The sequence below is a fragment of the Melozone crissalis genome, unplaced genomic scaffold, assembly GCF_028551555.1.
Source record: "Melozone crissalis strain CALT ecotype California unplaced genomic scaffold, PUWL_Pcris_2 ptg000323l_1, whole genome shotgun sequence".
NCBI lineage: Eukaryota > Metazoa > Chordata > Aves > Passeriformes > Passerellidae > Melozone > Melozone crissalis.
The window spans coordinates 420,629-443,719 of NW_026536074.1; the positions used below are offsets into that span (position 1 = coordinate 420,629).

A 23,091-nucleotide genomic window follows, 5' to 3' on the forward strand; every position below is an offset into this window, starting at 1 on the left:
TTTTTAAATTTTTTTTATTTTTTTTCATTCCCCCTGAAAATTCCAGCCCTTCCCACAACCTCTGGCAGCACAATTTTCCCTCTGTCCTAACTCGCAGACTTTGGATTTTTTTTTTCCTTTTTTTTAAATTTTTTTTTCCTTTTTTTTTTTTGAACTCCGGGTGGTGCCAGTGTCACCCGGAGGACGTGGCAACCCAAAATCCACCTAAATCCATCCAAAATCCACCCAAAAATCCACCCAGACCCCCCAAAATCCCTTTTCCCACCTGACTGTCCCCATGGGGAATATCCAGCTTCTGTGTGCTTCAATCCTTGGGGGAAAATTCAGATTTTTCCCACCTCATTTTCCCAGAAAAAGGTGGAAAAATTCCCTTTCAATCATCCAGAACACCCCCCAAAAAATCCTGCACCCACTTCTCCCTTATTTTTCCTTTTTTCCCTGTGTTTTTACCACTTTGCTGGGTTTTTTTTTTCCCTGAAATTTCGCCTCCCTCCCATCCAAAACCACATTTATTTTTAGCAGCCAATTGAGGATGAAGGAGGAGGGAAAAATAAACTGAAAAAAAAAAAAAAAAAAGAGGAAAAAAACCCCAAACTCGGGGATTTTTGTCCCGTTTGCAGTCAGAATTGGAGCTGCAGCCATGAGGGGTGTGGGGCTGCTCCTGGCCCTGATCCTGCTCCCAGGTAAAACCCAAAAATTCCATTTTATTTGGGGCAATTTGGGGCTTTTTTGGGGCTGAAATTGGGACCAAAATTGGGATTAAGGTCTGGGAGTTTGAATAATCCGAGTGCAGCCACGCGTGGTTCCCTCCTTCCCTTCTCTCTGAATTTCCAGGGGGGATTTTGGGGTAAAATTGACCGATTTTGGTAATTTCCCCCCATTTAATTTATTTTTGAGGGAGAAAACGCCAAAATCCCTTTAAAATCCACCAGTTTTGGTCATTTCCCCCCATTTAATTTATTTTTGAGATTTTTTTGGAGGGAAAAAACACCAAAATCCCTTTAAAACTGACCAATTTTGGTCATTTTCCCCCTCCTAATTTATTTTTGAGGGAGAAAACACCAAAATCTCTTTGAATTTAGGCCGGGCTAAAGGGGAAACACCAAATTTAGGGTGGGCTCAAGGTGGGAAGGGGAATTCCTAAGAGGAACCAAAACCCGGAGATTTGAATGGAAAATCTTATTTTTATTGGGAAAAAAATCTTATTTTTAATGGGAAAACAATTTAATGGAGAAAAATCTCATTTTTAATGGGAAAAAAAATCTCATTTTTAATGGAAAAAAAAATCTCATTTTTAATGGAAAAAAAATCTCATTTTTAGTGGAAAAATCTCATTTTAAATGGGATTTTTTTGGGGAAAAAAAAGCCAAAAAAGGGAATTTCCACCTCTGCAGGGGTCGCTGAGGGGTTCAACATCGACGTGGGCACTCCCAGGGTGTTCCAGGGGCCAGCGGAGTCCCAGTTTGGATACCGGGTGCTGCAGTGGGGGAATGGTGGGGACAAGTGGTGAGTGAGAGCCGGGGGAAACTGAGGCACGAAAGGTGGGGAAACTGAGGCAGGAATGAGAAATTGAGGTGGAAATGGGGAAACTGAGGCAGGAGTGGGGGAAACTGAGGCAGGAAAGGTGGGGGTGGGGTGGGAAAGGGGAAAAGGGGGTGGGGAAAAGGAAATTGAAGCGGGAAAGGGAAAAAAAAAAGGTTGGAAAGGGGAAAAATGGGGCAGGAGTGGGGAAACTGAGGCGGGAGTGGGGAAATTGAGGTTGGAAAGGGGAAACTGAGGCAGGAGTGGGGAAATTGAGGTTGGAAAAGGGAAACTGAGGCAGGAGTGGGGAAATTGAGGTTGGAAAAGGGAAACTGAGGCAGGAGTGGCAAGGTTGAGGTGGGGAGAGGAGGAAAATGGGTGGGGAAAGGGAAATTGAAGCAGGGGAGGGGAAAAAATGAGGTTGGAAAGGGGAAAAATGGGGCAGGAGTGGGGAAACTGAGGCAGGAAAGGGGGCAGTGAGATGGGAAAGGGGAAACTGAGGCAGGAGTGGAGAAACTTAGTGGGGAATGGGGAAACTGAGGCTGGAATGGTGAGGAGGGGGTGAGAAAGGGGAAACTGAGTCAGGAAGGGGAAATTGAGATTGGAAAATGGGAAACTGAGGCAGGAGTGGGGAACCTGAGGCAGGAAAGGTGGGGAGGGGGTGGGAAAGGGGAAACTGAGGCAGGAAAGGGGAAACTGAGGCAGGGAGGGGGAAACTGAGGCAGGGAGGGGGGGTTTGAGGCTGGGCAGGGGAAGCACGGAGGAGCAGGAGGCTGCGGCCGGACAGACAGACGGACGGACAGACAGGCAGACAGGCGTGGGCGGCGCAGCCTGGCACGGCGCCCACCCCCCAGAAAAAAGTCAAAAAAAGTCAAAAAAAGTCAAAAAAACCGTGGCCAAAGCCGTGCTGGGGGAGGGGAGGGGGTGGTGGCACCCTCGGTGTCCCCTCTGTGTCACACCCCCCCCCCCCCCCCCGCCATTTTGTCCCCTCAGGCTGCTGGTGGGGGCCCCGTGGGACGGGGACGGCCGAGGGGACATCTACAGGTGCCACATGGGACCCCCAAACTCCTCCTGCGCCAAGGCCAACCTCGGTACCCACGGGGAGGGGGGAATTTGGGGGGTCCCTGGGGGTTTGGGGGGGTTCCATGGGGATTTGGGGGTCCCTGTGGACTTTGGGGTTTCTGGGGATTTGAGGTTTCCTTGGGACTTTGAGGGTTCCCTGTGGGTTTGGGGGTTCCCTGTGGATTTGGGGGGTCGCTGTGGATTTGAGGGGTCCCTGTGGGTTAAGGGGTCCCTGTGGACTTTGAGGTTTCTGGGGGTTTTGGGGTTCCCTGGGGGTTTGAGGTGTCCCACGTGGGAGCCCAAAACTCCTCCTGTGCAAGGCCAACCTCGGTAGCCACGGGGAGGGGGGAATTTGGGGGTCCCTGGGGTTTGGGGGGGTTCCATGGGGGTTTGGGGGTCCTTGGGGGTGAAATTTGGGGGGGTCCCTGGGGGTTTTTGGGGATTCCCTGGGGATTTGGGGGTCCTGGGGGTCTGAGGGTACCCTAGGGGTTTGAGGTTTCCCTGAGGGTTTGGGGGTCCCTGTGACTTTGGGATTTCTGGGGGTTTGGGGATTCCCTGTGGATTTGAGGGACGCCCCTCTGGATTTGGGGGTTCCCCGTGAGTTTGGGGGTCCCTGTGAATTTGGGGGTTCCTTGGGGGTCTGGGGGATGTCCCTGTGGGTTTAGGGGTTCCCTGTGGGTTTAGGGGATATTTTGGGGCTCCCTCTGGCTCTGACCCTCCCCGTTCCAAGTGGGGGTGCTGCACTCTGGGGGTCCCCACACACCCCAGACCCTGCTGAGGTTTTGGGGTCCCCCCCGAGGCGCTCACCCCCTTTCTGTCCCCGCTGTCCCCAAGGCGCTGCGGTTCCGTGGCTCAGCAGCAGCGCGGGCACCTGGGCATGACCCTGGCCGAGTCCGGGACGGGGGATTGGTGGTGAGCGGGGAAACTGAGGCACGGCCGGGGAACTGAGGCAGGAAAGGTGGGGAGGGGGTGGGAAAGGGGAACTGAGGCAGGAGTGGGGAAACTGAGGCGGGAAAGGAGAAACTGAGGCAGGAATGGAGGCAGTGAGGCGGGAAAGGGGAAACTGAAGCAGGGGTGGGGAAACTGAGGCAGGAAAGGTGGGGAGGGGGTGGAAAAGGGGAAACTGAGGCAGGAGTGGGGAAACTGAAGGAGGAAAAGGGAAACTGAGGCAGGAAAGGTGGGGAGGGGGGGAAAAGGGGTGGGGAAAAGGAAACTGAAGCAGGGAGGGGGAAAATGAGTCAGGAATGGGGAAACTGAGGCAGGAGAGGCGAAAATTCAGGTTGGAAAAGGGAAACTGAGGCAGGAATGGTGGGGAGGGGTCAGGAAAGGGGAAACTGAGGTTGGAATGGGGGAAACTGAGGCAGGAATGGGGAAAATGAGGGAGGAAAGGTGAGGAGGGGGTGGGAAAGGGGAAACTGAGGCAGGAGTGGGAAAATTGAGGTTGGAAAAGGGAAACTGAGGCAGGAATGGGGAAACAGAGGCGGGAAAGGAGAAACTGAGGCAGGAATGGGGGCAGTGAGGTGGGAAAGGGGAAACTGAAGCAGGGGCGGGGAAACTGAGGCAGGAGTGGGGAAAATGAAGGAGGAAAGGGGAAACTGAGGCGGGAATGGGGAAACTGAGGCAGGAATGGGGCAGTGAGGTGGGAAAGGGGAAACTGAGGCAGGAAAGGAGAAACTAGATGGAGGAATGGGAAACTGAGGAGGGGAAGAAGGAGACCGAGGGTGGGTGGGGGAAACTGAGGCAGAAAAGGGGAGAAGGGAGGGGGAAACTGAGTCAGGGGTGGGGAAACTGAGGCAGGGGGTGGCGGGAGGATGGCAGTGATGTCCCTGCTGTGACCTCTGTCCCCTCGCCCCCCAGGCCTGTGCCCCGCTGTGGTCCCAGCAATGCGGCACCTCCGTGTTCAGCTCCGGCCGCTGCGTCCAGCTGGACCAGGAGCTGCAGCTGGTGGCCACCATGGCCCCCACGGCCCAGCGTGAGTGGGGTGGCACCTCCTGGGAGCCCCCGGGCCCTGCCACCCCCGGTGTCACCGTGTCCCCTGCCAGGCTGCTCCACCTTCATGGACATCGTGGTGCTCCTGGACGGCTCCAACAGCATCTACCCCTGGGAGGAGGTGCAGGCCTTCCTGGGGAATGTTCTGGAACGGTTCTTCATCGGGCCGGGGCAGACACAGGTCAGGCCACCACGGTGTCACCGGGGCTGGGACGGTGTCCCCAGGGCAAGGGGACTGTCTCAGAGCAGTGCTGTTGTCCCTGGGGTGATGGCATTGTCCCTTGGGGTGATGGCATTGTCCTTGGGATGATGGCATTGTCCCTGGGGTGATGCCAGCCTTGGGGTGATGGCACCTGGTGTTGCACCTTGGCCACCATGGTGTCCCCAAGGCTGGGGTGGCGTCTCCAGGGCAAGGGGACTGTCCCCAGGGTTGGGGTGGTGTCCCTGGGGGTGATGGCATTGTCCTTTGAGTGATGGCATTGTCCCTTGGGGTGATGGCATTGTCCTTGGAGTGATGCCATTATCACCCTGGGGATTTGAGGGGTCCTCGGGGATTTGGAGATTCCCTGTGGGTTTGGGGTTCCCTGTGGGTTTGGGGGAGGTTTTGGGGCTCTCTCTGGCTCTGACTGTCCCTGTTCCAGGTTGGGGTGCTGCAGGATGGGGAGCACCTGGTGCAGGAGCAGCACCTTGGGGATTTGGGGTTCCCATGAATTTGGGGTTCCCTGGGGGTTTGAGGGATGTCATTGTGGATTTAGGGGTTCCCTGTGGGTTTGGGGGATATTTTGGGGTTCTGACCGTCCCTGTTCCAGGTTGCGGTGCTGCAGTACAGGGAGCACCTGGTGCAGGAGTGGGCATTAGGGCAGCACCGGAGGGATTTGGGGGTTCCCATGGATTTGGGGGATGTTTTGGGGCTCTGACCCTCCCCGTTGCAGGTTGGGGTGCTGCAGTACGGGGAGCACCTGGTGCAGGAGTGGGCGCTGGGGCAGCACCCCACAGCCCAGAGCCTGCTGGAGGCCGCGCGGAACCTGACCCGGCAGGAGGGGAGGGAGACCAGGACGGCCATGGCCATCCGGGAGGCATGGTGGGATTGGGGGGGATCGGGGGGGATTGGGGCGAGATCGGGGTGGGATCAGGGTCAGGATCGGGGCTGGGATTGGTGTGAGATTGGCGTGGGATTGGGGTGGGACTGGGTCAGGATTGGAGGTGGGATCGGGGTGGGATTGGGAGCAGGATTCGGGAGGATTGGGCTGGGCTCTGGGGCGGGATCAGGGGCAGGACCAGGGTGGGATTGGGGGCAGACTGGGGGCAGGATCGAGGTGGGCTCTGGTGTGGGATTGGGATGGGACTGGGGGCAAGATCGGGATGGAATTTGGGGCAGGATTGGGGTGGGATGGGGGCAGGATCGGGATGGGGTTGGGGCTGGGATCGGGGTGGGATTTGGGCTGGGATTTGGGGCAAAGTTGGGGGCAGGATCGGGATCGGCAGTGGGGGTGGGATTGGGGCTGGGGTCAGAGTTGGGGTTTAAGGTCTAAATTGGGATGGGGATTGGAATTGGTATTGGGTTTGGGATCAAGTCAAGATTTGGATTGGGGTCAGGGTTGGGACTGGGATCTGGATCAGGATCAGGGCTGTGACTGGGATCTGGATCAGGGCTGGGATCAGCATCAGGGCTGGGATCAGGGTCAGGACTGGGATCAGGGTCAGGGCCGGGACTGGGATCAGGGTCAGGGCTGGAATCAGGGTCAGGACTGGGATCAGGGTCAGGACTGGGATCAGGGTCAGGGCCGGGACTGGGATCAGGGCTAGGATCAGGACTGGGATCAGGGTCAGGACTGGGATCAGGGCTAGGATCAGGACTGGAATCAGGGTCAGGACTGGGATCAGGGTCAGGACTGGGATCAGGGTCAGGGCCGGGACTGGGATCAGGGCTAGGATCAGGACTGGGATCAGGGTCAGGGCTGGCATCAGGCTCAGCCCTGGGGCAGAGCTCCCCACGGGCTGCCCAGGCCCTCACCCTCCATCCCTCCCCACAGCACCGACTCGTTCAGCCCGGCGCGGGGCGGGCGCCCGGGGGCCGCGCGGCTGCTGCTGGTGCTGACGGACGGGGGAGTCCCACGACGGGGACGAGCTGCCCGCGGCGCTGGCCGAGTGCGAGCGCCGCAACGTCACCCGCTACGCCATCGCCGTGAGCCCCTGCCACCCTCCCTGCGTCCCCCCGGGTCCCGGGGGTCCTGCTGAGCCCTGTCCCTCCCTCAGGTGCTGGGGCATTACCTGAGGAGGCAGCAGGACCCCGAGGATTTCATCCGGGAGATCAAGTTCATCGCCAGCGACCCCGATGAGAAGTATTTCTTCAACGTCACGGACGAGGCCGCCCTCAACGACATCGTGGATGCTCTGGGAGATCGGATCTTCAGCCTGGAGGGTGCTGGTTTGGGGCTGGGATGGTGGGAAGGGCTGGGGATTCCAGATGGACGAGCTGAGTCTCGTTTCTCCTCTTTCAGGCACCCACGGGGACAACGAGAGCGCCTTCGAGCTGGAGATGTCCCAGATCGGCTTTTCCATCCACCACCTCGAGGTGATCCTGTCCCTACTGTGGCAGAAATCACCCACAAGGCCAAATCCACTTTATTAGGACACCAGTTCCTTTTTATATTCTGATTGGTCCTTTAATCAAAACATTGGCTAATTAAGAAGGTAACCTTTGGTAACCAACACACATTAACATATACATACATTAACACATACACATAACACACACATTAATGTTTGAGCATTCACGTGTTCACAAACACCAGGTGCAGAAAGTTAGGATAAGAATTGTTTATAATTCTTTTCTCTGAGCTTCTCACAGTCTTGGGAAAGTTGTGACCACAGTGGGAAAGGTGGAAAACAACCCTGAACCCATCTCACCCCTGGCATGGCAGGGTGACATTGTTGAGGTGCCCCATGGCAGGAAGGAAATGATGAATCTGACTCCATGTTCTTAGAATTTATCATTTTATTAATTTATTATTTTATGACACTATTATTATATAAAAGAATACTAAGCCAAGCTATACTAAAGGATATAGAAAGGATACAGACAGAAGGCTGGAAAGATACTCATGAAAAACTCGTGACTCTTTCCAGAGCCTCGACACAACTTGGCTGTGATTGGTCATTAAGTAATAACAAATCTCATGAAACCAATGAAACAATCACCAGTTGATAAACAATGTCCAAACAAATTCCAAAGCAGCAAAACACAGGAGAAGCGAATTAGAGAATTATTGTTTTCATTTTTCTCTGAGCCTTCTCATCTTCCCAGGAGAAAATCCTGGGCAAGGAGAATTTTCCAGAAAATGTGATGGAGCCAGCAGGGCTTGAGGACACAGCGGGGCTGTGATTGGTCATTAAGTAAAAACAATTCTCATGAAACCAATGAAACAATCCCTAAACAAATTCCAAAGGAGCAAAACACAGGAGAAGCAAATCAGAGAATTATTGTTTTCCTTTTTCTCTGAGCCTTCTCACCTTCCCAGGAGAAAATCCTGGGCAAGGGGATTTTTCCAGACAATCTGACGGGGGTTTGGGGACGCCGAGGGCACTGAGGTGACGTGTCCCACCCCTGCCAGCAGGACGGGATCCTCTTTGGCATGGTGGGAGCCCACGGCTGGGAGGGGGGCGTGCTGGAGGAGCGGCGGCGCGGGCGCGTGGTGCCGACCCGAGCGGCGTTCCAGGAGGAATTCCCGCTGCAGCTGCGGAACCACGCGGCCTACCTGGGTACGGGGGAGCCCTGGGGGCTGTGGGGTGAATGGGTTTGGTTCCAAATCCCTCCAGATTTGGGGTGAATCAGGGGTTTTCCACAGCCCAGAGATCAGGGGTGAAGTGGGGGTGCTTTGTGGAGTGGGTATTTTTGGGGGCCAGAAATGTCCTGGGAATTTGGGGTGTCCTGAGGATGCTCCAGACCTGGATATTTGAGATCCTTGGTGATACAGAAATGTCCTGGAAATTTGGGGTGCTCTGGAGGATGCTCCATGTCCTGGATATTTGGGATCCTTGGTGATACAGAAATGTCCTAGATATTTAGGGTGCCCTGGGGATGCTCTATGGAATGGATATTTGGGGTGCCCTGGGGACACTCCATACTCCAGGGAATGCTCCAAACCTGGATATTTGGGGTGCCCTGGGGACACTCCATACTCCAGGGAATGCTCCAAACCTGGATATTTGGGGTGCCCTGGGGACACTCCATACTCCAGGGAATGCTCCAAACCTGGATATTTGGGGTGCCCTGGGGACACTCCATACTCCAGGAGTGCTCCAAACTTGGGTATTTGGGGTGCTTGGTAATACAGAAATGCTCCATGTCCTGTAAATTTGGGGTGCCATGGGGATTCTCCATGTTCTGGATATTTGGGGTGCCCCAGGTGAACTCCAGGGACACCCCAAACCCGGATATTTGGGGTGCCCTGGGGACACCCCAAACCCAGATATTTTGGTACCCTGGGAATGCTCCATATCCTGTCAATTTGGGGTACCCTGGGGACGCCCCAAACCCGGATATTCAGGACCCCCCTGCCCCCCCAGGACCGTCCCCCCCTCTGACCCCGCTGTCCCCCCAGGGTACTCGGTGTCCTCGCTGCAGCTGCCGGGGGGGCAGCGCCTCTTGGTGGCCGGCGCCCCCCGATTCCAGCACAAGGGCAAGGTGGTGCTGTTCCAGCTGGACCCCACGGGCACCGTGACCGTGGCCCAGGCGTTAACGGGGGAGCAGGTGAGGGGTGCTGGGGACCCTGAGGGTTTTGAGGGGTGTATTTGGGTCCCCCCTCAGCCTCACAGCCCCCTGCACCCCCAGATCGGCTCCTACTTCGGCAGCGAGGTGCTGGCCCTGGACCTGGAGGGAGATGGGGACAGCGAGCTGCTGTTGGTGGCAGCGCCCTCCTACCTGGGCGGGCAGAGCTGGGAGACCGGGAGGGTCTACGTGTACCGGGTGGGACAGGTGAGACCGGGAGGGTCTACGTGTACCGGGTGGGACAGGTGAGACCGGGAGGGTCTACGTGTACCGGGAGGGGCTGCGTGTACCGCGTGGGACAGGTGAGACTGGGAGGGGCTGCGTGTACCGGGTGGGACAGGTGAGACCGGGAGGGGCTGCGTGTACCGGGAGGGGCTGCGTGTACCGGGTGGGACAGGTGAGACCGGGAGCGGCTGCGTGTACCGGGTGGGACAGGTGAGACCGGGAGGGTCTACGTGTACTGGGAGGGGCTACGTGTACCGGGAGGGGCTGCGTGTACCGGGTGGGACAGGTGAGAGGGGCTGGGGTGGGCCTGAGGGTGTGGGGCAGGTGTGAGGGGTGAGGGGAGGGTCTGTGTGTACCTGTGGGGCAGGTGAGGGGGCTGGGGTGAATCTGGGGGTGTGGGACAGGTCAGAGGGACGGGGAACTGGGGTGAACAGGGGCAGGGGATGGGCGGATCAGCAGGATGCAGAGAGACTGAGGGAATTTGGGGCGATTGCAGGAACACGGTGTCAATGAGGGGGTGCCCGTCCCGTGGGGGTACCGGGGGAATTTGGGGCGATTGCAGGAACACGGTGGCAACGAGGGGGTGCCCGTCCCTTGGGGGTACCGGGGGAATTTGGGGCGATTGCAGGAACACGGTGGCAATGAGGGGGTGCCCGTCCCTTGGGGGTACCGGGGGAATTTGGGGCGATTGCAGGAACACGGTGTCAACGAGGGGGTCCCCGTCCCGTGGGGGTACCGAGGGCCCCCCCGCACCCCCAGGAGCGCCTGAGCCCCGCGGGGTCGCTGCTCCCCGAGCCGAGGCCGCAGGATTCGCGCTTCGGCTCCGCCCTGGGCGCGGTGCCCAACCTGAGCCAGGACGGGCTGGCCGGAGCCGTGGTGGGCGCCCCGCTGGAGGACGGGCACCGAGGGGCGCTCTACGTGTTCCACGTGGCACCGGGCACCCTCCTGCCCCAGCGCAAACAGGTGAGACACCGGGGAGGGGGGCAGTGACAACGCTGGTGGGGCCGGGGTACACTGTCAATGGATTGGGACATGCCGGGAATGGGGACATGGAGAGGGGACAGGGGCACCCCAAAATCAGGGACATGGAGAAGAGACAGGGACATGGAAAAAGGAGAGGTACACCCCGGGAATGGGGACATGGAGAAGGGACAGGATCATGGAGAGGGGACAGAGACAGCCCAGGAATGGGGACCTGGAGAAGGGACAGGGACACCCCAAAATCAGGGACATGGAGAAGGGACAGGGACACCCTGGGAATGGGTACAGGGACACTCCAGGAATGGGGACATGGAGAAGGACAGGGACATGGAGAGGGGACAGAGACACCCCAGGAATAGGGACATGGAGAAGGGACGGGGACACCCCAAAATCAGGGACATGGAGAGGGGACAGGGACATGAAGAAATGACAGGGACACCCCAAAACCAGGGACATGGAGAAGGGACAGAGACACCCCAAAATCAGGGATATGGAGAAGGGACAGGGACATGGAGAGGGCACAGGGACGCCTCAGGAATGGGGACATGGAGAAAGGACACTCTTATAGTGTATAATAATTAAGAAATAATTAGTTTCTGATTGTGATGGCGTGAATTATAACACCTGGATTGTCTCACCCTTCGCGTGGGACTGAAAATATAGCAAAAGTTTTAAGAACTTTTAGAATAAAAGTTTGTATTTATTTTACTTGATTTTAGTTTACTCGAGTTTATTTTTACTTGCTTTCATATTTTATTTAACTTCATTTTAAGAGTTTACATTTTAAACTATTTATTCTATTTTATAAAACCAACTGAGCCTCTCAGTCACCCCATCTCTGGGCCAGAAAAGGGCTTAAAAATGAAAAATTAAAAATTTAAAATTCTCATTGGCAGCGCATCGAGGCGGCGGCGCTGGGCTGGAGCCTCCGGTACTTCGGGATCAGCGTGGACGGACGGACGGACATGGACGGGGACGGACTGGTGGATGTGGCCGTGGGGGCGCAGGGGGCGGCCGTGGTGCTGCGGTGAGCAGGGGACAGGGGTGGGGACACCTGGGGATGGGGACGGGGACAAGGGACCGGGACACCACGGGAATGGGGATAGGGATACCCCGGGAATGGGGACGGGGTCATGGAGAGGGGACAAGGACATGGAGAAGAGATGGGGACATGGAGAAGGGACAGGAACATGGAGAAAGACAGGGACACCCCAGGAATGGGGACATGGAGAGGGACAGGGACACCCCAGGAATGGGGACAGGGATACCTCGAGAATGGGAACAGGGACAAGGGACAGGGACATGGAGAAAGACAGGGACACCCTGGGAATGGGGACAGGGACATGGAGAAAGAACAGGGACACTCCGGGAATGGGGACATGGAGAAGGGATAGGGACACCCTGGGAATGGGGATAGGAACACCTTGGGAATGGGGACAGGGACATGGAGAAAGAACAGGGACACCCCAGGAATGGGGACATGGAGAAGGGACAGTAACATGGAGATGTACAAGGACACCCCGAGAACAGGGGACATGACCATGGGCACATTCAGGAGGAGAGGCACTCTGTGCCTCAGTTTCCCCTTGTGAGAGCCCGGGACGCTCCCAGACCCTGTCCCCGCGCGGTCCCGCTGACGTGCCCGGTGTCGCCGTGCCCGCAGGTCCCGCTGGATCCTGCAGGTGGCCGCGGCGGTGTCGGTGGAGCCGGCGGCCGTCAGCGTCACCCGGCGGAACTGCCGGCGCGGCGGCTCCGGGGCCGTGTGCCTGCGCGCCCGCCTCTGCTTCCGCGCCCAGAGCCGCGCCCGCAGCGCCCCCCCGGGCATGGATGTGGGTGAGTGCGGGCCTGGGGGCTGCGGGGTCCGGGGGATGTGTCTGGAGCACCCCAGAAACATCCCTGAGCATCCCAAAGGGTCCTGGAGCCACCCAAAGGGTCCTGGGGCATCCCAGAGCATCCCAAAGGGTCCTGGAGCAACCCAGAGGGTTCTGAGAGCGTCTCTGGAGCATCCCTGGCTGGGTGGGGAGAATCCCAGGGCATCCCGGAGCATCCCAAAGGGTCCTGGGGCATCCCAGAGCATCCCAAAGGGTCCTGGGGCATCCCAGAACATCTTTGGAGCATCCCAAAGGCTCCTGGGGCATCCCAGAACATCTTTGGAGCATCCCAAAGGCTCCTGGAGCATTCCAGAGCATCCCAAAAGGTCCTGGACCAACCCAAAGGATCTTGGAGCGTTCCAGGAACATTCCTGGAGCATCCCAAAGGGTCCTGGGAGTGTCCTTGGAGCACCTCAGAAACATCCCAGAGAATCCCAAAGAGTCCTGGAGCATCCCAAAGGCTCCTGGCAGTGTCCCTGGAGCATCCCCGGCAGTGTCCCTGGAGCATCCCCGGGTTTCCCCGAGTCCCTCCCACCGGAGCAGCCCCCTGTCTCGCCGCTCTCCCGGCCCTGACCCGGCCCTGTCCCGCAGCTCTCCGGTACAACGTGTCCCTGGAGGAGCGGGGCCCGGGATCCCGAGCCGCCTTCGACTCCGGTGCCCGCCGGCTGCTGCAGCGCCGCGTGGAGCTCCCGCTGGGCCGGCAGAGCTGCGCCCGCGTCCCCTTCCACGTCCTGGTCAGTCCTGGGGCTCCTCCCGGCCCTCAGGGGTTCCTCGCGGCCCTCGGGGGCCCCTCCCGGCCCTCAGGGGTTCCTCCCGGCCCATGGGTCTCTTCCTGGCCCTCGGGGGCCCCTCCCGGCCCTCATGGGCTCCTCCCGGCCCTCATGGGCCCCTCCCAGCCCTCAGGGGTTCCTCCCGGCCCTCATGGGCCCCTCCCGGCCCTCAGGGGCTCCTCCCGGCCCTCAGGGGTTCCTCCCGGCCCATGGGGCTCTTCCTGGCCCTCATGGGCTCCTCCCGGCCCCATTCCCGGGGTCCCGCCCGGGTGAGGCTGACGGGACCCCCCCGTTTGTGCAGGACACCTCGGATTACCTGCGGCCCCTCAGCCTCAGCCTCACCTGGGCGCTGGATGAGGCCGCCAGCGGCTCCGTGCTGGATGAGGCGTCTCCCACCTCCCTCCGCAAACTGGTGTGTACTGGGAGGGGTGTGCTCGGGCACTGGGATCGCCCCCGGGCACTGGGATCACATTGGGATCACACCAGGATCCCCCCCTGTCTCCTTCCAGATCCCGTTTTTCAAGGATTGCGGCGACGACGACGAGTGCGTCACCGACCTGGTGCTCAAGGCCACCACGGACATCGTGGGCTCCAGGTAGCCCTGGTGTCCCCCCAGTGTCCCCATGGTGTCCCTGGGATGCCAGAAGCGCTCTGTGACCCCCCTGGCCCCCAGGCAGAGCCCCCACGTCCTGAGGAAGGGCCGGAGGAGGATGCTGGTGGAGGTGGAGCTGGAGAACCGCAAGGAGAACGCCTACAACGCCAGCCTGTGGCTGCAGCTGCCTGGGAACCTCCACTTCTCCAGCCTTGTGCTCCAGGTACAGCCTGGGGGAGCCCAGATCCCTGAGGAGCCCCACCAAGTCCCTGAGGAACCCATCCAAACTGTCCCACCAAATCCATGAGGAGCCCTACCAAGTTCCTCAGGAACCCCTTCAAAATGTCCCATCAAATCCCTGAGGAACCCCTCCAAAATTTCCACCAAGTACATGAGGAGCTCATCCAAATTCTCCACCAAATCCATGAGGAGCACCTCCAAAATATCCCACCAAATCTATGAGGGGCTCCTTCAAACTGTCCTACCAAATTCCTGAGTAACTCTCCCAAACTGTCCCACCAAATCCATGAGGAGCCCCTCCAAACTCTGCCATCAAATCCTTGAGGAGCTCCTCCAAAATGTTCTACCAAATCTATGAGGAGCTCCTCCAAACTGTCCCACCAAATTCCTGAGGAGCCCCTCCTGACTGTCCCACCAAATCCCTGAGGAGCTCCTCCAAAATGTCCCACTAAGTGCATGAGGAGCTCCTCCAAACTCCCCCACCCGGGTAAAGATGGAGACCCAGGTCTTTGGAGAACCTCTGGGTCATTCTTGTCCCAACCCGTTGCTGGTGGGATGGGTTGGAGTCCATTGGGTCCCCAAACCCATTTCCCCATTTTAAGGGGGTCGGGGGGGGGGTCCATGGTGTCCCCAACCTCTCCCAGGTGTCAGATCATGTTCTGTTGGTCCCCCGTGGCCTCCAGGGCTCCATTGCTGTCACCTCCCGGTGTCCCCAGCCCCCCAGCTCCATGTCCCCGTGGTGTCCCCCCCGCAGGAGCCCAGCTCGGTGAAGTTGGAGTGCTCGGCCCTGGGGGGGCAGCGCCGGCGCTGCAGCGTGGGGTACCCCGTGTTCCGCTCGCAGGCCAAGGTAGGACCCCGGGGAACCCCCAGGGAACCCCCGAGAGACCCCCGGGGAACCCCCGGGGAACGCCTCCTTCCCCAGCCTCGTGCTCCTGGTACAGCCTGGGGGAGCCCAAATCCCTGAAGAGCTCCTACAAACTGTCCCACCAAATCCATGTGGAGCCCATCCAAACTCTTCACCAAATCCTTGAGGAGTTCCTCCAAACTCTCCACCAAGTCCCTGAGGAGCTCCTTCAAAATGTCCCACCAAATCCATGAGGAATTCCTCCAAACTGTCCCACCAAATCCCTCCAAATTGTCCCACCAAATCCCTGAGGATCTCCTCCAAAATGTCCCACCAAATCCCTGAGGATCTCCTCCAAATTGTCCTACCAAATCCATGAGGAGCTCCTCCAGACTCTCCCACCAAATCCCTGAGGAGCTCCTTCAAAATGTCCCACCAAATCCATGAGGAACCTCTCCAAACTCTTCACCAGATCCTTGAGGAGCTTCTCCAAAATGTCCCACCAAATCCCTGAGGAGCTCCTCCAGATTCTCCACCAAATTCCTGAGAAACCCCTCCAAACTCTCCCACCAAATCCCTCCAAACTGTCCTACCAAATCCTTGAGGATCTCCTCCAAACTGTCCCACCCAATCCCCGAGGAGGATCCCTGTCCCCCAAACCCCCTCGGTGCCCCCCAAACCCCCCAGACCCCCCAACCCCCCTGACCCCCAGGTGTCCTTCACGCTGGAGCTGGAGTTCAGCTGCTCCGTCCTGCGGGACCGCGCCGAGCTCACGCTCAGGGCCACCAGGTGAGGGCTGAGGGGCGGGGCTGAGCCCTGGGGGGTGGAGCCACACCCAGGGGGCGTGGCCGGAATTTGGGGACACTCCTGAGTGTCCCCACACCCCCCATGCAGTGACAGCAGGGAGGTGACACCGCAGGACAACGTGGTGGAGCTGTCGGTGCCCATCCGCTACGAGGCCAACGTGTTCCTGTCCAGGTGGGGCTGGGGGCGTCGGGGACACCCAGGAGGGAGGGGACCCCCCAAAAATACCGACCTGCGCAGTGGGGGGGTCACTGATGGGGTCACCCACCATGGATGTGACCCCTCCGTGTCCCCCCAGTGCCACCAACCTGCCCCGCTATGAGCTGCACCCCCTGGGCACCTTCAGCTCCAGCCCCGGCCCCGAGTTCACCACCACGCTCAAGGTGAGGAGATGATGATGATGATGATGATGATGATGATGATGATTGGGGGGAGAGCGGTCTGGGAGGTCCCGAGGGGCTTTGGTGGACAGGGATGCTCCTCACGGATTTGGTGGGACATTTTGGAGTGGCTCCTCATAGATTCAGTGGGACAGTTTGGAGATGCTCCTCAGGGATTTGGTGGGACAGTTTGGTGGGACACTTTGGAGGAGCTCCTCATGGTTTCGGTGGGACATTTTAGAGATGCTTCTCATGGCTTTGGTGGGGCATTTTGGAGATGCTCCTCATGGCTTTGGTGGACAGGGATGCTCCTCAGGGATTTGGTGGGACATTTTGGAGGGGTTCCTCAGGGACTTGGTAGGACAGTTTGGAGGAGCTCCTCAAGGATTTGGCGGGAGAGTTGGGAGATGCTCCTCAGGGATTGGGTGGGACATTTTGGAGATCCTCCTCGTGGACTTGGTAGGACATTTTAGAAGGATTTGGTGGTGAGTTTGGAGAAGGCTCCTCAGGGTTTTGGTGGGACATTTTGGAGGAGCTCCTCATGGATTTGGTGTGACATATTGGAAATGCTCCTCAGGGATTTGGAGGAGCTCCTCAGGGATTTGGTGGGACAGTTTGGAGATGCTCCTCAGGGATTTGGTGGGACACTTTGGAGGAGCTCCTCATGGTTTCGGTGGGACATTTTGGAGATGCTCCTCAAGGATTTGGTGGGACATTTTGGAGATGCTCCTCGTGGCTTTGGTGGGACATTTTGGAGATGCTCCTCATGGCTTTGGTGGGACAGTTTGGAGCTGCTCCTCATGGCTTTGGTGGGACATTTTGAGATGCTCCTCATGGCTTTGGTGGGACAGTTTGGAGCTGCTCCTCATGGCTTTGGTGGGACAGTTTGGAGCTGCTCCTCATGGCTTTGATGGGACATTTTGAGATGCTCCTCGTGGCTTTGGTGGGACATTTTGGAGCTGCTCCTCATGGCTTTGGTGGGACCTTTTGAGATGCTCCTCATGGCTTTGGTGGGACAGTTTGGAGATGCTCCTCAAGGATTTGGTGGGACATTTTGGAGCTGCTCCTCATGGCTTTGGTGGGACATTTTGGAGATGCTCCTCATGGCTTTGGTGGGACATTTTGAGATGCTCCTCATGGCTTTGATGGGACATTTTGAGATGCTCCTTATGGCTTTGGGACATTTTGGAGCTGCTCCTCATGGCTTTGGTGGGACATTTTGGAGATGCTCCTCATGGCTTTGATGGGACATTTTGGAGATGCTCCTCATGGCTTTGATGGGACATTTTGGAGATGCTCCTCATGGCTTTGGTGGGACATTTTGGAGATGCTCCTCATGGCTTTGGTGGGACATTTTGAGATGCTCCTCATGGCTTTGGTGGGACGTTTTGGAGATGCTCCTCATGGCTTTGGTGGGACATTTTGAGATGCTCCTCATGGCTTTGGTGGGACATTTTGGAGATGCTCCTCATGGCTTTGATGGGACATTTTGAGATGCTCCTCATGGCTTCGGTGGGACAGTTTGAGATGCTCCTCATGGCTTTGGTGGGACATTTTGGAGCTGCTCCTCATGGCTTCGGTGGGACAGTTTGAGATGCTCCTCATGGCTTTGGTGGCGCTCACCTTGCCCCCTCCCCACCCAGGTGCAGAATTTGGGGTGCCACCCCCTGCAGAACCTCACCCTGCACATGGCCCTGCCCGCCCTGGGCCACCGCGGGGCCCCCATCCTGTCTGTCACCCAGCTCCTGGCTGCCAATGTGAGTCTGGGGGACACCTGGGGGGGGGGCTCGGGGGGGTCCCCCCTGTGCTGGTGCCCCCTGAGCCCCCCCTGTGCCCCCCCAGGCCTCCTGCAGGCTGCACCCCCCCAGCGAGGGCACCCCGGTGCCCCCCGAGGAGCTGCGGCACAGCGAGAGGCTGGTAGGGCTGGATGTGACCCCAAGGGGGGTTTGGGGGGTCCCCAAAACTCCAGGGGGGTCCCCAAAATTCCAGGGGGTTCAAGGGGGTCCCCGAAACTCCAGGGTGGTCCCCAAAACTCCAGAGGGGTCCACAAAAATTCAGGGAAGTCCCCAAAACTCCAAGGGGGTTCAGGGGGGGTCTCCAAAACTTCAGGGAGGTCCCCAAAATCCCAGATGGGTCCCCAAGACTCCAGGGGGCTTCAGGGGAGTCCCCAAAACTCCAGGGGGGTCCCCAAAACTGCGGAGATTTGGAGGGTTCAGGGATTTGGAAGTTTCAAGGGGGACCCCCAAAACTCTGGAGATTTGGGGGGTTTAGGAGGGGGGTTTGGGGGGTTCAGGGATTTGGGGGGTTCAGGGGGGATCCCCATCCCGGTGCATGTGGGGGGTCCAGGGGGATCCCCACCACTCCCATGAGATTTTGGGGGTTCAGAGGGATCCCCACTCCAGGGGGATTTGGGGGGTTCAGGGGGGATCCCCACCATTTCCAGGGGATTTGGAGGGTTCAGGGGTTTTGAGGTTTCTAGGGGGGATCCCCACCACTCCCAGGGGGTTTTGGGGGATTCAGGGGGGATCTTCACCGCACCCCGGGGTATTTTGGGGGGTTCAGAGGGGATCCCCACCATTTCCAGGGGATTTGGAGGTTTCAGGGGGGATCCCCATCCTGGGGTTTGGGGGGGGTTTCAGGGGGATCCTCACTTCAGGGGGATTTGGGGGGATTCATGGGGGATCTTCACCCCACGCCGGGGTATTTTGGGGTGTTCAGGGTGGTCCCCACCACTCCCAGGGAATTTGGGGGGTTCAGGGGGATCTTCACCCCACCCTGGGTATTTTGGGGTGTTCAGGGTGGTCTCCACCACTCCCAGGATATTTTGGGGGATTCGGGGGGGATCTTCACCCCACCCCGGGGTATTTTGGGGTGTTCAGGGTGATCCCCACCACTCCCAGGGGGTTTGGGGGGTTCAGGGGGATCTTCACCCCACCCCGGGGTATTTTGGGGTGTTCAGGGTGATCCCCACCACTCCCAGGGAATTTGGGGGGTTCAAGGGGATCTTCACCCCACCCCGGGGTATTTTGGGGTGTTCAGGGTGGTCCCCACCACTCCCAGGGAATTTGGGGGGTTCAGGGGGATCTTCACCCCACGCCAGGGTATTTTGGGGTGTTCATGGTGGTCCCCACCACTCCCAGGGGGTTTGGGGGGTTCAAGGGGATCTTCACCCCACCCCGGGGTATTTTGGGGGGTTCAAGGGGATCTTCACCCCACCCCGGGGTATTTTGAGGGGTTCAGGCGGGATCCCCACCACTCCCAGGATATTTTGGGGGTTCAGGCGGGATCCCCACCACTCCCAGGATATTTTGGGGGTTCAGGCGGGATCCCCACCACTCCCAGGATATTTTGGGGGGTTCAGGCGGGATCTTCACCGCACCCCGGGTGTTTCGGGGGGCTCCCCACTGTCTCTGCCCCCCAGGACTGCTCCAGCAGCCGCTGCCGGGGGCTGAGCTGCGGCCTGGCCGGGCTGGGGCGGGGCGGGGGCGCCTCCATCGAGCTCCGGCTGCGGCTGCACGAGGGCGCCTTCAGCGGGGTGAGCGCGGGGAATGGGGGAGCCCCTGAATAAATTCTATTAAATAGATTAAATTAAAAAAAAAAAAAATTTACAATAAGGAAAAAGAATTGGGTTTATTTTTAGATTTTTATAAGAATGATAATTTAAAAAATATGATTTTAAAAAATGAATTTTATAATTTTATTTACTTCTATTATATTGCATTTTGTTGTTTTATTGAATTCCATTATTTAATTTTTATTTAATTTAATTATTGTATTTAAATTTTTGGTTTTAGTTTTATTTAATTTTATTATGTTATTGTATTTTATTATTATTTTACTGAATTTTATTATTAGTTTATTTTATTGTTTTATCTTATTAATTTATTTAATGTTGTTATTATTGTATTTAATTCTATCATTGTTTTATTTAATTTTATTATTACTTTATTTCATGTTATTATCGTATTTAAATTTATTATTTTATTTAATTTTGTTATTAGTTTATTTAATGTTATTATTGTACTTAATTTTATTATTTTATTGAATTTTATCATTATTTTATTTCATGTTATTATTGTAGTTAAGTTTACTACTATTACATTTAACTCTACTTAACTTTACTATTATTTTATTTAATTTGTTTTATTTAACTTTATTATTATTGGATTTAATTTTGTTATTGTTATATTTAACTCTATTATTATTTTATTTAATTTTACTGTTATTTTTTAAATTTTACTATTATTTTATTGAATTTTACTATTATTTTATTGAATTTTACTATTATTTTATTGAATTCTAAGATGTTTGTGATTCCCTTTCCCACCCCAGGTGAAATTCAGGAGCCTGAGGATCATCAGCAGTGTCTGGCTGGGGGTTGAGGGGGGGCTCTTTGTGCTGGAGGAGGGGGCGCAGCGCAGGGAGGTGGGACCCCCAAAATTCCCCATTTGCCCCCCAAATTCCATTTCCCCACCTCAATCCTGTCTTTCCCCCTAAATTCCCATTTTTCCCCCCAAATTCCCCATTTTCCCCTCCCCAAACTCCTTTTTTCCCACCTCTCAATCCTGGTTTTCTCCCCCAAATTCCCTTTCCCCCATCCCCATATTTTCCCTCAGATCCCCCATTTTCCCCCCTAAATTTCCCTTTTTCCCCCCAAATTCCCCCTTTCCCCCCAAATTCCCCATTTCTCACCCCAATCCTGTTCTTCCCCCCAAATTCCCTATTTATTTTTCCCCCCAAATCCCCGTTTTCCCCCCAAATTCACATTTTTCTCCCCAAATTCCCCATTTTCCCTCCCAACTCCGTTTGCCCCCCACAATTTCCCATTCCCCCCCCCCAAACCCCCATTTTCCCCAAATTCCCCCCAATTCCAAATTCCCATTTTATCCCCAAATCCCCATTTCCCCCCCCCCAATCCCATTTCCCCCCTAAATTCCCATTTCCCCCCCTAAATTCCCATTTCCCCCCAAAATTCCCCATTTCCCCCTAAATTCCCATTTCCCCCCAAAATTCCCCATTTCCCCCTAAATTCCCCATTTCCCCCCAAATTCCCCATTTCCCCCCAAATCCCCATTTCGCCCCCCAAATCCCCATTTCCCCCCAAATTCCATTTCTCCACCTCAATCCTGTCTTTCCCCCCAAATCCCCATTTCCCCCCAAATCCCCATTTCCCCCCACATTCCCCATTTCCCCCTAAATCCCCATTTCCCCCCCTAAATTCCCATTTTTCCCCCCTAAATTCCCATTTTTTCACCCCAAATCCCCATTTCCCCCCTAAATTCCCCATTTCCCCCCAAATTCCCCATTTCCCCCCTAAATCCCCATTTCCCCCCAAATTCCCCATTTCCCCCCAAATCCCCATTTCCCCCCAAATTCCATTTCTCCACCTCAATCCTGTCTTTCCCCCCAAATCCCCATTTCCCCCCCTAAATTCCCCATTTTTCCCCCCTAAATTCCCATTTTTTCACCCCAAATCCCCCATTTCTCCCCCAAATCCCCCCAAATTTCCCATTTTTCCCCCCAATCTCTGGTCCCAGCTGGTGCTGGAGGTGCTGCGGGCGCGGCGGCCCCCGGTGTCCCTGTGGATTTTGGGGGGCAGCGCCCTGGGGGGGCTCCTGCTGCTGGCCCTGCTCAGCCTCGGCCTCTGGAGGGTGAGGGGACACCGGGGACACCGGGGGGGACACCGGGGGGTGGCACCGAGGGGGGCACGGTGGCACCGAGGGGTCACACAAAGGGTGGCACCAAGCGGTGACGCCGATGGGAGGGGACACGGTGGCACTGACAGGGGACACGGTGGCACAGAGGGGAAGGGGCACAGTGGCACCTTGGGGTGACACCGAGGGAGAGGCATGGTGGCACAGAGCAGGGGCACTGAGGGGTGACACCACGGGAGGGCACACAGTGGCACCAAGGGGTGACGTCAAGGAGAGGGGCACAGTGGCACCTTGAGGTGACATTGAGGTAGGGAGGAGGCACAGTGGCACTGAGGGGTGACATCAAGGGGGGAGCATGGTGGCACCTTGAGGTGGCATCGAAGGGTGACACTGACGGGGGGCACGGTGGCACCTGGAGGGGGCATCAATGGGAGGGGACATGGTGGCACCGAGGGGTGGCACTTTGGCACCTTGGGGTGACACTGAGGGGACACAGAGGGTGACACTGAGGGAGGGCACAGTGGCCCCTTGGGGTGACACTGAGGTGGGGGCATGGTGTCACCTTGGGGAGGGTTCTGATGCCACCTGGGCAGGGTGGGGGCCCGTGATGTCACCTTGGAAGGGTGACAATGTCAATGTCACCTTGGGAGGGCCATGATGTCACCCTGGGGGAGGGTGGCAATGTCAATGTCACCTTGGGAGGGCCATGATGTCACCCTGGGGGAGGGTGGCAATGTCAATGTCACCTTGGGAGGGTCACGATGTCACCCTGGGGGAGGGTGGCAATGTCAATGTCACCTTGGGAGGGCCATGATGTCACCCTGGGGGAGGGTTCCGATGCCACCTGGGTGGGGTGGGGGGCCATGATGTCACCCTGGGGTGGTCACGATGTCACCTTGGGAGGGTCACGATGTCACCCCCAGGGTGAGGGATGGGTCCCCATTCCCATTCCCACTCCCATTCCCATTCCCATTCCCATCCCTCTCCCCAGCTGGGATTCTTCTCCCACCCGAAGCCCTCCCAGGAGGAGGAGGAGGAGGAGCAGGACGAGGATGAAGAGCCCTGAGCGAGGTGACAGCGCCGCTGGTGGCACCAGGACACCCAGCAATGTCCCCGTGGGTCCCATCCCGGGGTTTGGGGCCGGTGCAGGGACCGGGAGCAGCCCCGGGGATGGAGCAGGGGAAATGTGGGACAGGGAAAAGTGGGAATGGATGGGATGGGATGGATGGAGCAGCTCCAGCAATAAAGCTCCGGCCTGTGGAACTGGGAGCAGGAATTCTCCTTCATCCAGGGGGGAAAAAACCTGGAATTGTCCCAAATCTGACACAGAGGGGAGGGGGAGACCCAAATCCCAGCCCCCCACTCAAATCCAGGCTCAAATCCAGGA

At 57.0% G+C, this 23,091-nt stretch overlaps 1 protein-coding gene across 1 annotated transcript; it reads left to right on the forward strand.

Annotated features, from left to right (window-relative positions):
* Window positions 1–640: 640 nt before the first annotated feature.
* On the forward strand, window positions 641–22,770 carry ITGA10 (integrin subunit alpha 10). Its single transcript, XM_054294784.1, has 30 exons — window positions 641–683; window positions 1,395–1,506; window positions 2,515–2,612; window positions 3,383–3,495; window positions 4,441–4,555; window positions 4,626–4,753; window positions 5,505–5,653; window positions 6,606–6,720; window positions 6,829–7,000; window positions 7,074–7,147; window positions 8,187–8,334; window positions 9,177–9,325; window positions 9,407–9,550; window positions 10,328–10,531; window positions 11,446–11,576; window positions 12,213–12,382; window positions 13,012–13,154; window positions 13,492–13,602; window positions 13,700–13,785; window positions 13,864–14,005; window positions 14,777–14,869; window positions 15,579–15,655; window positions 15,761–15,844; window positions 15,969–16,053; window positions 17,694–17,807; window positions 17,893–17,967; window positions 19,472–19,585; window positions 20,383–20,475; window positions 21,588–21,701; window positions 22,696–22,770. The coding sequence occupies exons 1-30, from the start codon at window positions 641–643 to the stop codon at window positions 22,768–22,770; spliced, it is 3,471 nt and encodes a 1,156-aa protein (XP_054150759.1).
* The last annotated feature ends 321 nt before the right edge of the window (window positions 22,771–23,091 follow it).

Bases quoted from the DNA above. Each gene is read 5' to 3' on its own strand.
- ITGA10 (XM_054294784.1), top strand. From the start codon at position 641: ATGAGGGGTGTGGGGCTGCTCCTGGCCCTGATCCTGCTCCCAG. The intron at 11,577-12,212 runs GTGAGCAGGGGA...CCGTGCCCGCAG, and splicing joins GGGGCGGCCGTGGTGCTGCG to GTCCCGCTGGATCCTGCAGG. The intron at 13,786-13,863 runs GTAGCCCTGGTG...CCTGGCCCCCAG, and splicing joins ACGGACATCGTGGGCTCCAG to GCAGAGCCCCCACGTCCTGA.